At 39.4% G+C, this 16,338-nt stretch overlaps 1 protein-coding gene across 1 annotated transcript in view; it reads right to left on the reverse strand.

The window, feature by feature from the left end:
- PPP1R1C (protein phosphatase 1 regulatory inhibitor subunit 1C) overlaps window positions 1–16,083 on the reverse strand; it is a 55,370-nt gene extending 39,287 nt beyond the window's left edge. Inside the window, 3 exon segments of the mRNA XM_075029293.1 lie at window positions 13,202–13,262; window positions 15,546–15,670; window positions 15,673–16,083. Coding sequence (XP_074885394.1) covers window positions 13,202–13,262; window positions 15,546–15,670; window positions 15,673–15,796 — 310 coding nt within the window. The 5' untranslated portion in view covers window positions 15,797–16,083.
- Between the last annotated feature and the right edge of the window lie 255 nt (window positions 16,084–16,338).

The following is a 16,338-nucleotide window of genomic DNA, read 5'->3' on the forward strand; positions in this document are numbered from 1 at the left end:
AAAATAAAACCGCCTTTCATAAATTACACAGATCAAAATTTCTTTACAACTTACATTCTGAGACCATAATCTGGTTTGGAAGAAACTGGAGACATTACAAACCTCAAATGTGAATCTAAATGTATTTGTTTACATCACACAAATCTCAGAAGGGAATTGTAGTGCCTGATTCACCACCTTGTTATTCCAGTTTCATGCCAGACTCATGGAAATCAGTCTAGTTTCACTGGCATTAAACGAGAATATAACAGCGATGAATCAGGTCTGCAGCCTTACCACAGAGCAGACATGCAGTATTACAACAAGCACAGAAAATCATCCCTCTCAAGTATTTTATTTTCAACTTTCATTCTCCCTCCCTATGATACCTGTTAAATAAAACAAATTCTAAAAAAGTCCCATAAATCAAATATAGCTTCTCAAAATCTACTTTGGAAGAGAATTCAAATTTAATTCTTTATTTTCTCCCTTCTTATTAATAAGGACTGAGTTGTTCTGTCTGCCTCCCTGGAGTTACACTTCTGCCTGACTCTGTGGTCTTCCAGCTGCTGCCAGCTCTGTAAGGCTTTTTCTGATACTGTCCTGGCTTCAAATGACAGAACACAAAACAGGCTTCATGGAAAAACCTGTCATGAAAAAACCCCTTCCATGCAGAAGTTTCTTTTCCTCATAGCACAAGAGCCCCTGCTCTGTAGCCCTGCTCCATGAGAAGGTCAGCTGAGCGAGGAGCGTGGAGCAGAACTTCCTGACATGAAGTCCCTCATCCATCATACGGGGACAATTACAGACTTGGCAGATCTTCCCAGGGAAAGTAATCAACCCAGGGAGAAATACGCTTGAAGTAAACATTCTGTTTGGATAACTAATGTAAAGATTGACTTTAAATCACAACACAAACAATAGTAGGCTCGATGTTGCTTTCTTCTAATTGCTTTCTAAGCAGCACAAACTCCTCTTTGGTGAAGGGAATGGAGATGGCTTTCAAAGAACAGCTGACTAAATAAGAGGAACCAGGAAGAAGTAAGTAAAAGTCTTTTTCTTCTTTTGATCTCTCAGATGAGACATTTTCTGGACCCAATATAAATCTCTTACTAGATTACCAGGAATGACCCTGAGCTAAACTTTTCTTATAATTTGCAGGTGACCAGTGTGGACTGATGGCATCAGAGCTGGGAAGAACCTCTGGTAAAAGCACAGGGTGTCCCTGTGTGCAGAAGCTCCACGTCAGGGTCTATCTCTATTTTGCTTCAGAGCTCCCTTAAATTAACTCATTCCAAAAGAACATCATTTATTTAATAGCAAAGTACTTCTTTCCACTTCCAGCACAACAAAGTTAAGCCTAATCACAAATCTGCACTGCCTGTTACACTCCGACCTCCTGCAAAGAGGAGTTCCGTCAGTGTCAGTGCCTGGCTCAGCTGGGCATTAAGGGGAGCTGAGCAGTGCTCCAGACAAAATGACTCCAGCACAGGAGTTCAACATATGGGGAGGGCTTCCCAGGGCAAACACTGTGGCAATGGTCTGCATTAGCAAAACAAATCAGGCAAAACAGAATTTTTGAGGGAAGTGAAAGACAGAAAATTATTTTACCGCTGACTTTATTAGGCCATAAGCAACAGGAAAGTTTGCCATTGACTTGAAAGTCAAGATTTTATCCCAGATATATAGTATGAGTTTGGTAAAAAAAAAAAAAAAAAAAAAAAAAAAGAGAAAAAAGGCAAACTACTTTCTTATTTAATGAACTAGTTCTAGAGTTAGTGCAACTGGGAAAGAACTTCAGCCATACATAAACAGGCTTCTTAGTCAAGAATTATCTAAACTAAGCAATGACAGTCACATTAGTATTCACTGCATCTTTGAAAGATCCAGGTTAATTTGTTCAAATAAGCAAAAATAACTGAGACAAACTGAAGAAAATTGTTGTGATCTGTGATGTGAAATTTAAAATCCTTGGCCTATTGGGAAGGTTGATGGTAAACTCAAATCTCAAAATGTGCAAAGTAAGGCTTAAAAGATATATGATGATCTACATATGACTCTCTTCTATGCACATCTATGTAAGATGATTCAAACCCCTCTTTTAGATTGAAATGTAAATAAGAAAAGTTCCCTTATTCTTGAAGAAAATAAAATGTAAACCGGGGTGACACTGATCTTCTGATGTGAGCCAGAAGGGGAACCTGACAGCCAGCATTTCTGGGTGCCCCAGGTGGTGCTGGAGGGCCAAACTGAACGACAAGAAGACCTTGGAAAAATAGACTTTCACAGAGATATGGAACAAGGCAATGGACAAGGACTGGAAAATAGACCTAAAGCACAATGTGCTGTCTCAAAGTTTGTCCAACTGTGTAGTAGGAGAACTCACCGCATTGTAAGGTTACATCGACACAGGGTCTACTCTGACACAAAAGCAGCCGTCAATAAAGATTACATCTTTGCTGCAGGGAGTAAGGGCAGTTTCCACACTCACAGCACAACGTCACCTGGCCTGAAACCTGACAGTGAAAGAAAAGACTCGCATGAAGGAAATAGGAGGGCACTGGAGACAAAGACAGCTTTTGAGAGGTTAGAGGAGGGCCGGAGCTGCTGAGTGACTGCCAGCAAATACTCAGAGAAACATCTTCGAAGAGCAGAAACGTGCCTCTGAAATGAAGGTGCCCAAGAAAAGCATACTGCCAGACTACTAAATGTTTGCAAATAATGGCTACTGTTTTACCAAATGTTACCAAAGCACTTGCGCAAAAACTTCCCAAACAGCTAGCAATTACTTTGTCCGTTAAATAGTCATAACAATGTATTAGTTTGCAAAAAGACTTAACATGTTCATTAAGTATTTTCAAATACAGAAGGAAGCTAAGTACCTTGAGAAGACAGTTACCCAGAGTTGTGAATTCATCAGTAATACTGAATAGTATTAGTAATGTGTTACTTTCCAGCTGCTTGCTTTCTTTATGTTCAAATGACATATTGAAGAGGTTGAAGATCTAAACACAACTGAGGCAAAGATTATGAAGAAAAATCCATGGTTACCAGAAATATAATACTAGCCGATCCCCTGATATACATTTAAACCATTTCCTAATAGCTTTACATGCAGGAATCAATTGTGATGGAAAATGGCTCAGAATTGACCCACTGATTGCAATCTTTGTATCGGAGTTACAGCTGCAATAGCTATCACTGCGAGCAGTTCTCTTCTCGGTTGTGAGCTGTAAGAGTATTCTAGGCTCTAAAATAAAAACCAGCAGCAGCAACCAAAACTGAAAAAGTAAAATGTTTCTTAGCATGCTATAGCTCATAAAGCCATTAAAAAAACCCCGTAGCTGAACAGTTGTGTATTGTACATTCTGGAAAGTGACATTTGCTAGGGGAGAAGAAAACAAATGCAAAACAATAAAACTCTTCCTTAGGCAGTGATTATTATTGCTGCCTTTGCAGTTTCCTTCCTTTTGGAATAATACCTCAAGGAATTCAGTAAGAATGTGTTGTAAAGCTAGTCCTGGCCAACTGCTCACAGCTTGCTTGTGGTTAGAATGCACATGCATAAAGATCCTCCCATACGTGTATCATCTTATGCATGAATCAAATGAGCTACTAATAATAGTACTTCTTGGGGTTTACGATCCTTTTTACAAAAAGAAGATGCAAATACCAGTTTTGTGAATTCATTGTTTGGTTTTCTAAGCTCTCAAAGCATCAGCGAAACAAAGTTCCATAATCTCATTCTCACCATCAGCACAACTAGGTGGGATGGAAAAGACAGAGCAATCATTGTTAACTCAGACTAAGTCAGCTGCCATTTCCAAAGGCATTTTTCAGGATTTCTGCTAACCTCACTACATACTAGAGACAGAGAGGGCCCTGGGTTTTGTTTTATACATCTCCATCTGTACTGTCACAATCAGAAACATGTCACTGAGATTCCCGTGGAATTAACTGTTCCACACCCTCCTACAGGATATGCTGTACACATTAAAGCCCAAGTCACACACTAGCGTCAGCATTTTAGGAGGCTTGAAAGCACATTTCTAAACAATTACAGCCCTGCTGTCTACTTACTGTATTTCAAAAACAGACAGTAAAAACCTAATGTTGATCTGGATCAAAAATCTTCTGGATCACAATTCTTTAAAGGGGAAATACTTTTTTCTCCCCTACTCCCCCAAATCACTTTTTAGTTCATCAGTACAATTTCACTTCAAAGAGAATAGGTTATAAATAGCACTTAGTAATACAAACACGTTGCATTCAGACCAGCTGGGCTTGTAAGTTAAATTGCTCCTTGATTCTGTAGCTGTCCTGCAGATCCTAATGTAACAGGAAGAAGGTCGAGCAAGTGCTGCAGCTATATGGTGGATGATCCCAGAGATGCTACTGTTTCAGGGCAGTCAAAGAAAGAGCAGGAAAAGTTCATCCAGATCTTCTTTGCTTTCTGCCACCGTCTGACAACAGCTGTGGCAGGGAACTTCAGAAAGACTTGAAGGGAATGCTATCACCACAAGCCACTGAGTGGTGGAGGCTCAGTGCCAAAATGTTTAGGTACCAGGAGAAGCAGTACTGTAGGATGCAACAGGGCTTACTGCTTTATTGAATTTTCTATCTGCCTTGCTCAAGCTCATTTTCTGCCTGGTGTGACTCTTCTCTGCTTGTCTTATCAGAACAAAGGATGTGGCCTCAGGTGAAAAACACAATGTTTAAAATGCACATTTGTCTACTTAGTGCTGCTTACTCTATACGTGTGGTTTGGTTCCACAAGATGAATAATGCCAAGACATTACTATTCTGGGGTATTTCTGCATCCCACGTATCCCAGGGAAGACATGAACAAAGAGTGAGCATGTAGCTGTGCTTCATTCTGCTACTATGATATTCTCTCGATCCTCCAGTAAAGCCATTTGAGAAAAATATTAGAAGTGATAATTTTAGATACAGACACATGAATAGAATTTTGAGGGGGAGAAGGGGAAAACAGAGCTCCTTCCAATAGACATATAGTTTAATTCTACCCTAGGACTGCTTTGGTTACTGTAAAAAGAGACTTGGCTGGTCCAGTTGATCTCATTTCTACCAGCTGTTGACACAGACAGCTCAGACTCACAGGGAAGCAAAGCTAAGCTCTACACCTCCCTGCACACTCTCTGAATTTCTGCAGCCTTGTGTAGTTGGCAAAAACTTTCAGGACTGATGGCTTTGTTTTGCTTAGAGTCTCTGCTAGCTTTTGGTCCAGATTCATTAAACTCCCACCTTCAGTGTATTTTGAAGTTTTAACTTCAGTTACTCCATATAAAGAGTTAAATTTTGTCTCTGAAAGCTCAATAAATGGGGCTATCTTGATTGATGCTTTAAGTGCAACCCCTTCCCAATATTCTGAACATAATGAGGTTACTGGATTCTGTCTCATCTGTCTGCATTATCTATTTATTCCGCACACGTCACCATGGTAAATGAGTGCTGCATTAAGTACTAAATAGTAAAGGTCAGACAAACCCTGTGCTTTGGTTTTTTTTCCCCTCAGCAAGGCTAAAACATTTATTAATGGATTTTAGTTTATTACCTGATTAAAAAAAAAAAAAAAAAAATCAGTATTATCACATTATTGAAGTATAATTTAAACATAATCTCAAAGCAAACTAATGTGACATTCTTATTCAAAACATTTTGTCTTACAATGTTTAAATTGATTTAATTTCAAATAGCCTCTAAAATTATTTACCGTTTAAAAAAAAAACCAAACGGAACATTTGCCACAAGCTAAACTGGACCTATTTTGATCCAAACTTTTTTTTTTTAAAATGCCACTAACCCCCCAAATTGTATACTCATGTATACATGATATAGCTTAAGTACTTTGACTATAAGAAGTAGGTAATTACACCTAGGCATTTCATTTTTTTAAATAGAAAACTCACCATCTATTCAGAATTCTCACCAAAACAATCTGTATGAGGTATATAAGTATTTGGCACAGTGCAAAACTTTTAGAGTTCCTCTAGCAAAATATTAAGCGTTATGATTGCAATAGAGTTAGAATCTGCCCAGCTAACTTCCTCACCAGTTGTGCGTACTGCTGTTGTCTACCCATGGCACAACTTGTCACGTTAATACGCACGGAGGTGATAACAGAGGTAAACAGTTGAAAGCTTATCAGTCCTGACGCTGAAAAATCAAGCATGTAACATGAAGCTGTACATATTAAAAATGATTTGCAAATAATCTCCTGCGTTGGCAGAAGGCTGTTTCTATGGTGCTTTTGTACAAGGAACGAGGAAAATGGATGAAGAGTACAAGGTTCAATTCTAAAAATACCTCCTTCACTTTCAGATAGTTCCACGGACATTGACCCTTCCAACGCAAAACCAACAGGAGGCAGGGAGCAGGAGGCACAAGTAATGTCATGGTACACATTAGGGGCTTAACTGCACTGATAAACAAAAAAGTACGTCGATTCACCTGTTGGGGATTTCAGGCTGGAATGACAGAAATGGGTTAATACAATTCCACCCACACTAGGAGCAAGTAAAACTTTTTTTTTTGGCTTCATGTCCTCTCAGCTGCACCACTTCTCTGATCTAGGCCAGAAATCTCTCAGTTGCACCACTTCTCTGATCTAGGCCAGAAATCTGAGTCCTGGTTGTGAATATCCAACCTCTATTTCCAGTCTGCCAGGCTGGCTCTGGCCTTTCCACAGACCAGAGCTTTTTCAGGCGGTGTTTGCATCCCGTGCTCCCCTGTCTCACAGAGGGAAGGCAGGCTCCAGTGAACGAAAGGGACTTGTTCTTGGTTTGACTAAATTTACTCAGTTCAGCCAACTAGACTGTAGTCAGGAGAAGCAATCAAGCTCATACAGGTTACGTGTCATGTAAAATGTATCTATGCAGTTGTTATTAAACACTGAAAATAAAGGAAACATGGATAAAAATAAACACAAAAAATTAAGTAAAATATGTGACTTTTGACAGAACATGCACAACACCCTTTTGTTTTGACTTTCTCTGAGTAGTTTTCAGACCCTTCTCCTCATTAAAGTGTTACTTACTGAGTAAAGAGACAGTCCAGGCTCTACTTGGGCACCATAGGAAATAGTATGTGTTTCCTTCTGTTTCACACTATGTGTTTTACACAAGGACTGAAACATTCCCAGGGAATGTTTTTATTTTTGAACTATTGTGTCCTTAACCTCAAAGAATAGCAAAAATGCATCTGGCTGCTTCAGTGATAACCTTCAGTTTAGGCACAGCAGTGCCCAGTGCATCCCAACCAACTCACGCCTAGTCCTCCGGCTTGCTGTCTTTAGTATACTGCAGGGAGCATGACAGCTCTTTTGGCAGGTGATAATAATGACATATAAAATCCTCACCCTCCCATGAAAATGTGGCATTTTCATGAAAGACGCTAAGGAAAACTTTTTTTTTTTTTAAATTCATTGCTTCTGTTTGGAACCTGTGAGCTGTCACTTCTGGGCTGCATTAAAAAAAGCTCAAGCACAGTTTCCTGACTTTTTTCTTCTTTCATTTTTTTTTAAGTCCCTGAACTTTTCCTCTTATTTTCATGGATGAGATCATGGAGTCTTTACTAACACTGCATATGTGTGAGGAACTTACTCTGTGGCTTGTCCCAGGGACTTCTGTGAGCTTGAACTGCAGATTAAATTCAAAGTAACCCAAATGAAAGAACATCCACGCATACTGTATATAGATAAGAAAAAGGGATGTAGTTTGCCACTGAACATTTGCAGTCACACATCAGCCTGCAAACAGCAGGATATTTTCAAGCACAGATGTTTTAATCTCTGTTCTGGAATGCCTATCAGCTGTCAGGTCTTATGCAAAGTTTGTTTTATATATTTCATTGTTTCACTGTGTCAAATAGTCCTTTCCAGCAGAGGCCGAATGAACACAAAGGTCCTCACTGCCCTGACCAACAATGCCTGATGAGCATCCTGGTGCCATCGGTAATGTACAATGAGCTGTACCAGTCCTGTGATGTGAGGGGACACAAAGCTTTTTCATTGCTTATTGCCATACCTCCATGAACTCCAAGACTGAAATAAAAACAGACAGCACACTTAAATGGTATCCACATTTAGCATATAGAAAGGCCAACTAGGTTGACAAAAAAAACATACAGTTAATGACAGCTTTTATTAATGTACTGCTTTTCTGAACGCTTTATTACCACATTAGAAGCCTACATCTGCAATTGAAAACAGCTGCTATTTGGCTTACTTGCTTTCTATTTCCTGAATCAAAGTAAGTAGTTTGCCCTACAAGAATCTCAAGCTTTTGAAAAACGTATCAGTTTTCATGAACAGTGAGAGCAAGAGTTCTCCACTGATTCAAGTTTCAGTGAGACTTTTGCCTAGGAAAGTACAGCAGAACTGCTTGACAATGCCCAGAAACAGCTGCCTCCTACTTAGGCCTTTTTTGATCTCAGTTTATTTTGGTTTGGGAGAAAAAAAAAAGTGACCATTAGATGCAAAACAAACACACTCATTCACCTAGAAGCATAATCTAACAAATATTAGTCACAAACATTAATGTTGGGCGAGCATATAGCATTTATCCCCTCAAGGATGTGGTGCTGGTATAGTTTGCATCATCAGAAAAGCGCATCTATACAGGGTAATGAGATTTATTGTGCAGGAAAAGTCTGGGAGTGTCTAGAACCAATTTAGCATAAAAATCCTAATCTGCTTTGGGTTGTCATGGGATTGCCACAGGTGTAAGGACAGTTTTTCCTCCCACCACCCATCTGGCTGTGGTGTTTGCTACTGCACTAAATATCAAGGCTGCTCCTGAGGCATCTCAGCAGACCTCTGAGGAAGTGGCAGTAAGCTGAAAGGCGTGAATCTGTCTCTGGAAAATGGAAAATCAGCTGGGAACAAGACAGGAAAACTGCTAATGCCCAAAGACAAGCTGCAAGCAAGTTTCTTGTCTGGAGACAGGTACAGCTTGCTTATCTTCAAGGTATGATTTCCAGCCTTCAGAAAACTCAGATGTACTGAGTCGTACTTGGAATATAGGTTTTATATTGCTTTTGCAGTGATAACCTACCCTTTCTGCCTTGAAATGAGATTTGCAAAACACAAAAGGGCAGCTCTGGAGAAGAGTTATCAAAACACATTGCTATGTTTTTCTTATTTCCAAACACCAAGTAACATTTACATTACAAGCAAGGAAGCCAAAACAGGCAACTGAGCAGAAAGGAGAGGTGGAAATAGCAAAAACATAGCAAGTTCAGAAATGCAGAAGTTTATCCTAACGTTTACCCATATTCTAATGCTCCAAGAAGACCGAACGCTTTGACACAAGTTGGAGAGCCTTTGCCAGCCAGACTGTTTGATGTTGCATTGGCTCTGTGACAGAGTCAGGCCATACAGGAATGCTTTGCTTTCTGATCAAAGCAAGCCCTAATGGCATTAAACCTGAGTTGTCATCTAATATGTTTTCCTCTGTCAACCGTCACTTCTTTACATTGCCACCAGCTTTTTCTCGAGCCATCGCAGTATGATATTCTGCTAGTTTAAAGCATGGTCAGACTTTTATTTCAGATGATAAGAATTGATTTTCATATATATTCTGCTATGCTTGGTAAAGAGACAGGAGGTTTTGAGTACATTATGGCAGTGCAGAAAAGGCTGCTTTCAGGGTATGGTGATGTTCAGTTTCTGTTGGCTCCAATGGTATTACAAGAGAAAGAGGAAGCAGGAGAGCTTTAGCAATTTTTGAATTAAGCCCTTGTGCAGCATAACAGTTAAATGTGTCTATAAAACTAAGCATATGCTTATGTTCCTTTTCTAAAGGACAGACATGGTGCAACTGCAACTATAGCAGAATACGAGTGGGTTACCCCAGTAGCTCATGTAGGCATCCTGCACAGGATGAGATGCTGCATGCACGTTTTTGTAGTTCTGTCCACTAATATTTGTCTTTGCTTCCTCAGATAGTAAAAGGGTCATATAATTTCAAATAAAAGTAAAACTGATTAGGTATTAGGAAATCAAACACCAGAAAATATAGGTCCATTGATGGCAACTGAAGAACAATAGGATTAAGTACCTTCGTAACTTGAGTCTCAAATTGCTAGCTCTAACTTCTCTGCTCAGATGTGACATAACCCATCAAAGAGCACTTTTCAGAGCACTTACAGAAAGAATTAAGGGTTTGTTCTTTGCTACATTGCTTCACAAGCTCATATTGTCCGCTGCAATCACTGTTGCTGCTGCAATTCAAATTTCTCTTTTGTTGACTTTGATTGCAATTATATATGATGCCAACCAGACTGAACATAAGTCAATGATACTACAGGCTGGATATTAGCTCCTGCAGTCACATCTACCACCAGTCTTTAAATCATTTAGTGTGGTCTAACACTGTCTCCTTGGAAGCAAGGAAGCCAAGCAGAGTCTTCTTACAGTTTTTGAGTAGCTGTCATCCGTTTAAAATGACTTAGCCTTAGTAGATATTCCATCTTCACTTTATAGCACAATGGACCTGACCTAAATCAGTGAAGATAGATTCCTGACAAAGCTGCAGTAGACATTGGGGATGGATGAGAAGACTTAGAAGAAAACAACTATTTTACATCTTTGTACGGCACAACTCAAACTGAATTTATTATGAAGTTCTGAAATGTCCAAACACATTTTACTGCCTTCTGGTTTCCAGATGGGTCCGCATCCAGAACACCAGAATACCACAAAAATGCTGCTTTTTTCCTGCTGCAATCAGAAGCAGCTGCAACAGAAGGCTACAGAAAAATCTGATCCTTAGCAAATGCCTGTCTCTGTTTTTCAAAATAAAAGAAGTTTAGATAATTTGAGTAAACTTTTCAGGGGCATCCAAACATTTAGAGTTGTATTAGGACACACATTTCAAACCCTTGGAAGCATATCCTTCACTAGCTGTTTGCTCCTAATGAGGGAATTGGAGTACTCCAGTGGGTAAAATTCAACAGACAGGATTCTGGTTTAGCCCAGCTCTAACTTAATAGGTGTCTTTGACAGTATCACTTAAACTCTCTGCTGCTGATTTTCCCTGTTGGTCTAGGGAACCACACTTCTAAAGCACTTTGTTGGAATCTCAAGTTAGCACTCTAACTTTTATTATTATTTTATTGACTGCAACCATGTGCAGTGATGAATTTAACATTTTTTGAGAGAAATTGTTATTCAGCATCCCACTGAATTCTATTTAAAACCCAATAATCAACCAGCATTTTGGGGTTTAATCAGCAAGGTGTCAAGAGCCCCTAGGATTAGCTGGCTCTGAAAGCTGAAGGTCTACAATGATTTCAGAAGCTGTACAGCACCTTGCAAGATCAAGACCATAAGACATTTTTTTATTAGTTCTACTTCCATTGTAAAGCTATTGTCTGCCTTTCCAATTTGGCTTTGCAGTCCTCATATTCAGCAGGTTTACATAGCTACATGTGCATACCCTGTTCAAAACACTTGCCCACATCAAGCATACCATATGGAAATATGCATGCACATGCTCACACATAAACTGCAGGGTGAGGTGCAGGAAAATGAAGGTGCTTTTAAAGTTTTTATTTTTATCTGACTTTATAGAAAATTAAAAAACAAGACAAGATTATAATTTAACAGAAGAATACCTTCATTGACATTTGTTCCCAGTATCTAGTAAGAGGGGATAATATCTAAACGAATAAATATAAATAAGTGAAGAAGGTGAATACAAACTCTCGGGCTTATATGGAAGTTGACTGATAGTTGCAGCAATCCTGACTCATAATAAAAATGATTTATTTAAAGATTTATTATGAACATTGCAGGAAAGGAGATAACAGACATACACCACTTTGTTTACAGTAACATTTCCTGTAAATTAAAAAGAGTTCTTATTCTCTGTTTGGTTTTGATTTGGTACTGTACCAAGTATCTGTTTATAAAAGGAAATATGATGGTACAAAGTGTACAAAGTGAATTGCAAAAGAGATTAACAGTCAAGGTGAATTTGCTTTAAATTAAGCCCTAGCAACACAGACACTGTAGGTCCCATTAAGGTAAGGAAAGTCAGTCTAAGGCAGATCTTTTGTGCACCATTACTGCACCTGAAATTCAGGCCAGAAGGCTACTCTCCCAAACTGAGATTGGTGTTAGTCCAGCAGCAAACGCATGGGTCACTCTCAGTGTCAGAAGAATATAACTTTAGCCATATGCCATGCTTGAACCTCCCCAATCTGTGTGCTGTGCTGCAATGATCTCAACCCCAAAAGCAGGGCTCTCTAAGTGCTTCTTTCTGCACATTTCTGGGGAACTTCAGCTACTGGTGATGTTAATCAGAACTGGAGACCATCAGCACAGCGCAGTAAGTGGAGATCCTAATAGAGCTAAGATGCTCTTATTTTACTGAGGTGCCAGTGCATACAGTAATGACCTTAGAGACACATCAGTGAGGAAAAAGCATAACCTACTTTTAAAAAAAGATTTAGGTGATGAAGAGATAAGGCAGGAAAAAAAATGTTGCAGAGCACTACAAAAGAAAAGTTTGATATAAAGTAGGCAGTGTGTTTCAAATGGATTCTGTCTTGAGGACTTTTTCCTGTAATCCATTTTTGCTGAGCTTTTTTGCTTATAATACTCCCTAAACAGCTTCTTAGTGAGTCTTTCTGAAGTCTCATTTATGTGACAAAGTATGTTGCAACCTCAAATCATCCCACCCCACAGAAAATCTTCTGGGAGGAGTCTTGGATGAAGATAATGTATTCACAGTTGAAAAGGAATAATGAAAACAGGTATCACATCTTTCATTGGAAAAGTAGAAAACAACCGGTTTTGCAGAAGCAGTTCCCTCAGTTGAATTAGCCCTGGAGCCACCCTGGTATCTCTAGAGATCAGAGAACCAAGACTAGGACTTCATGGATCTCCAAAGTATCCACCCAGGGAAAGAAAATGTTTGTGGACGGAAGTGCTGGATCTTAATCATATTAACTCTCCTTGTACATAGAACAAAAGATTTACATGAAGGATGAAATGCTGAAATTATTGACATTATCTGGAGGCTAGGAGTTACATGTATTCATGGGGTTTACTCCAAACAGTTCTAAGATCCGTTATTTGATATGTAGTGCTATGAAATTAATGCTGGATTTTTAAAATCATGTAGCTAATAAAACCAATTTGCAGACAATCCTGTGTATACAAGTTCAGTGGTTTAGAAGGTATGTTGGCACTCACCCGGGGGCACGTGTTCATTCATGATGACAAGTGATGCTGGTGTAGGCCTTCTTTTCCTGATCTGTAACAGGCATAAACCAAGAAGAGTCATTAGGGTCCCTCAACAGCCTCACACACAAAGCAAAGCAAAGCAAAGCAAAAAAATCCCTCTGGTGTCCTCCTGAGTATAGACCAGGCAAAGTTAAAAAAGAAAATATTTAAAGAACAGCAGCACGTCACTGTCTTACTGACTGCTCGTCTGATCTGATAGTGATCAGGGTCATGCTGTTGCTTGTACATGGAAGGCAAAGGCAGAGGGGAGAGCTTTAGGATTTGCAATCATCTTGAATAAGTTTTTGGACACGTATTGCTGACATATATCAGTCATATCTTAAAATATTGACATTTAGCTTTGCATCAGGAAAAGAATTGCAGTAGTTTGTGAGCTTATATGTGCACATACCGAGTACTGTCAGCTCTCACAAGTAATCATTAATATTAATATTTTGTAAGTGCATGTGAGAGTTGATATTGCATGTATGCCTTCCAATGAATTTATGATATTTCTAAACTGTGGCCAGAGGTGTTGCTGTTGTTCTTTAACTAAAGAAAAACAACACCTAAGACTTTCAAAAGAATATTTTCAAAGAGCACTATGCAACAGATCTTTACACATCAATATATAATACTGGATTGTATGCAATTCTTCTTATTCAGAGTTTATTTGGTTAAGTACTTCTATTCCATTAACAGTGGTTGAACTACATGATATTGGACTACCCTCCTGTAATGCACACATTTGCATTGAAAGCATTGCGTTGCTTCACTAAAGCCTCCAGGCTATTGATATTCTATTGAATTTGAGAGGGACCAAGATTATTTAACCTAGAAACCATTCTGACACAAACCCTCAATGTCAGTGCGTTTGTTCTTTTTTAGTTGCTGAGCCAACATCTGTATTTAGCTGGGTTCAAATTCTGCTTTCAGAGGTGTAAATGGAAATTACATCATCAGGTTTAATGGGTTTATTCCAGATTAGCATAACTGTAGCTGACAGCAGAATTTACTACTTTAATTTCATCACACACCCACAGTGAAACTGTATAGCACTTGGAATTAAACTCACAACATAAAAAGGGACTGCCCATAAATGCTGGGCAGAATTTGGGTCACAGCATTTCAAAAGCCATGGGAATTCCAGGAAATCCTAATCCTGTGGTTCCCACAGATATCAGAAAAACATCAGAACACATCCTGCTTGAATTCATTGCAGGACTGTTCCGTAAGGTATGGACATCTCACAGCTCAGAAGTACTTATGGACAAAATGAAGACCCACATCTCTCCTGCACCCTTCTAGTATTTCTTTGTTTAGTGGTCACTCACAACTCATCATTTTCTGGCAAAGGTGGCTGCCTTTTAAGAGACATGACATTAGAATATTCAGGAAACCAGATACCTGTCCTAAAGGTGCAAATAATTTCATAGCTAATGGCACAGAACTGTCAAGGTTATAGTATTCCCCTGGTATCATCTAAAACTAGACTTACCAAAATAGAAGCAAACATCGAGATGGACTTGCACTGAGAGAAATATACTGGGTCACCTAATTACAATTTATCCAGCTTTTCTTGTAAGATTCCCTGTGTCCTTCTCTATGTGCATCTACGTGTATCTGTACACAATATATCTTTTGCTCCTTAGACGTCTGTATTGCTATATGTATTATATGTGTGTGTATGTTTGGGGACTGAGTCAAAACCTAAAATAGCGCACACATCATTCCAATGCGGTCATAAGTCAGGCATATTTCTACACATACATAATTTTCAAATATGTAAAACACTGTAACAATGACATAAAGAAGACTGTATAAAAATCATGAGAAATACAAGAGGTAACTGAAGTGATAACTGTTGTGCAAAACATAACTCGTATTTTCTCATGTTAAAACGAATGGTAAAAAAGCTGTCTTCTGCTCAATATTTCCATTAGGTACCTAATATCAGCTTCATGTTTCACTTTATGTACAAATAATATACTTTAGTTGATTTGTTGACAATGTGTATTCATGTGAAGTGTATATAGTAGGGTACAAGTCCAGTTACAGAAAAGACACAACAAATACATACTGAATAAACCTACCCCAGGTAAAGAAGCCTTATTCTGGCTAGAGGACATTATCCTCCTCCCTCTTTAGGTATATCCAGACATCGCTATAACCTCCAGAGCATTTAATCTATAGTTACACTAATATAAGTTAGAAAAGTGTTCAGGCCACAAGTATTACCTGTTCTCAGCCCACATCTTGCCCCCCATTCCCACCCCGTACCCTCGAAACAGCGAAAGAAACTCTTCTTCCTTACCTGCTCAGCTGCCTCGGGATCTATTTGACTCTGAAACAGTGGCACAGCAAACTGTATTTTTTTAGGGCTGTTGGGCTCCATCGCGTTGCTGAGGTGAGTCAGATGAAAGAAGAGCCTGGAGCTTGAGACTCGGTCTGTGCCTCTCCCCGAGCGCCCTCCCCACCGCCAGGCTGAGTGCTCCTCAGTAACAGCTGGAACTCCCGACTTAGCACGGGAATCTGCGTGAGCCCAGCAACTCCCTTATTCCACATCCACGGAGATGCCGCTGGCTTGGCTATTTTCTTTTTTTCCCCCCCTCTCCCCTCTCTTCTGCAGTCCTTCAGATCCTCTCAGCACAAAGCTGAAAGGAACAATAAGCTAATTGTGCACCAGTTCACTTCTACGTATGCCAAGCATTCACTCAGAAGCTAATTGAAAATGCAATACTAGCGTTGCATGGCCTGGAGCCCTGGGATTTGAAAAAGAGGATCTCTCCACCGTACATTACTAACTGGCTGCTCAGAAGTGCAATGCAAGCTCCCTCTGAGTATTGCTGATGGGCTCTTAATTATTGATGAACACAAATCAGGAAGTTTTCAGATTTTGGGGGTGGAGGTAGCAGGAGGGGTGGATGCAATAATTCTGTCTCTGTTACAGTGTGCCAGAACCGCTCTCCTCTTCTCACGTATCAAACAAATGCCTTTGCTTTTTCAAATCCTTTTCTAAACCTCTTCCAGGAAGATTTTTGATGATGATGCTACACGGATGCCTACAGTTTCATGAACCTTATCGGCTGTGCTAAGTGGGTTTGTGC

This window comes from Buteo buteo, chromosome 5 (genome assembly GCF_964188355.1).
Source record: "Buteo buteo chromosome 5, bButBut1.hap1.1, whole genome shotgun sequence".
Classification (NCBI taxonomy): domain Eukaryota; kingdom Metazoa; phylum Chordata; class Aves; order Accipitriformes; family Accipitridae; genus Buteo; species Buteo buteo.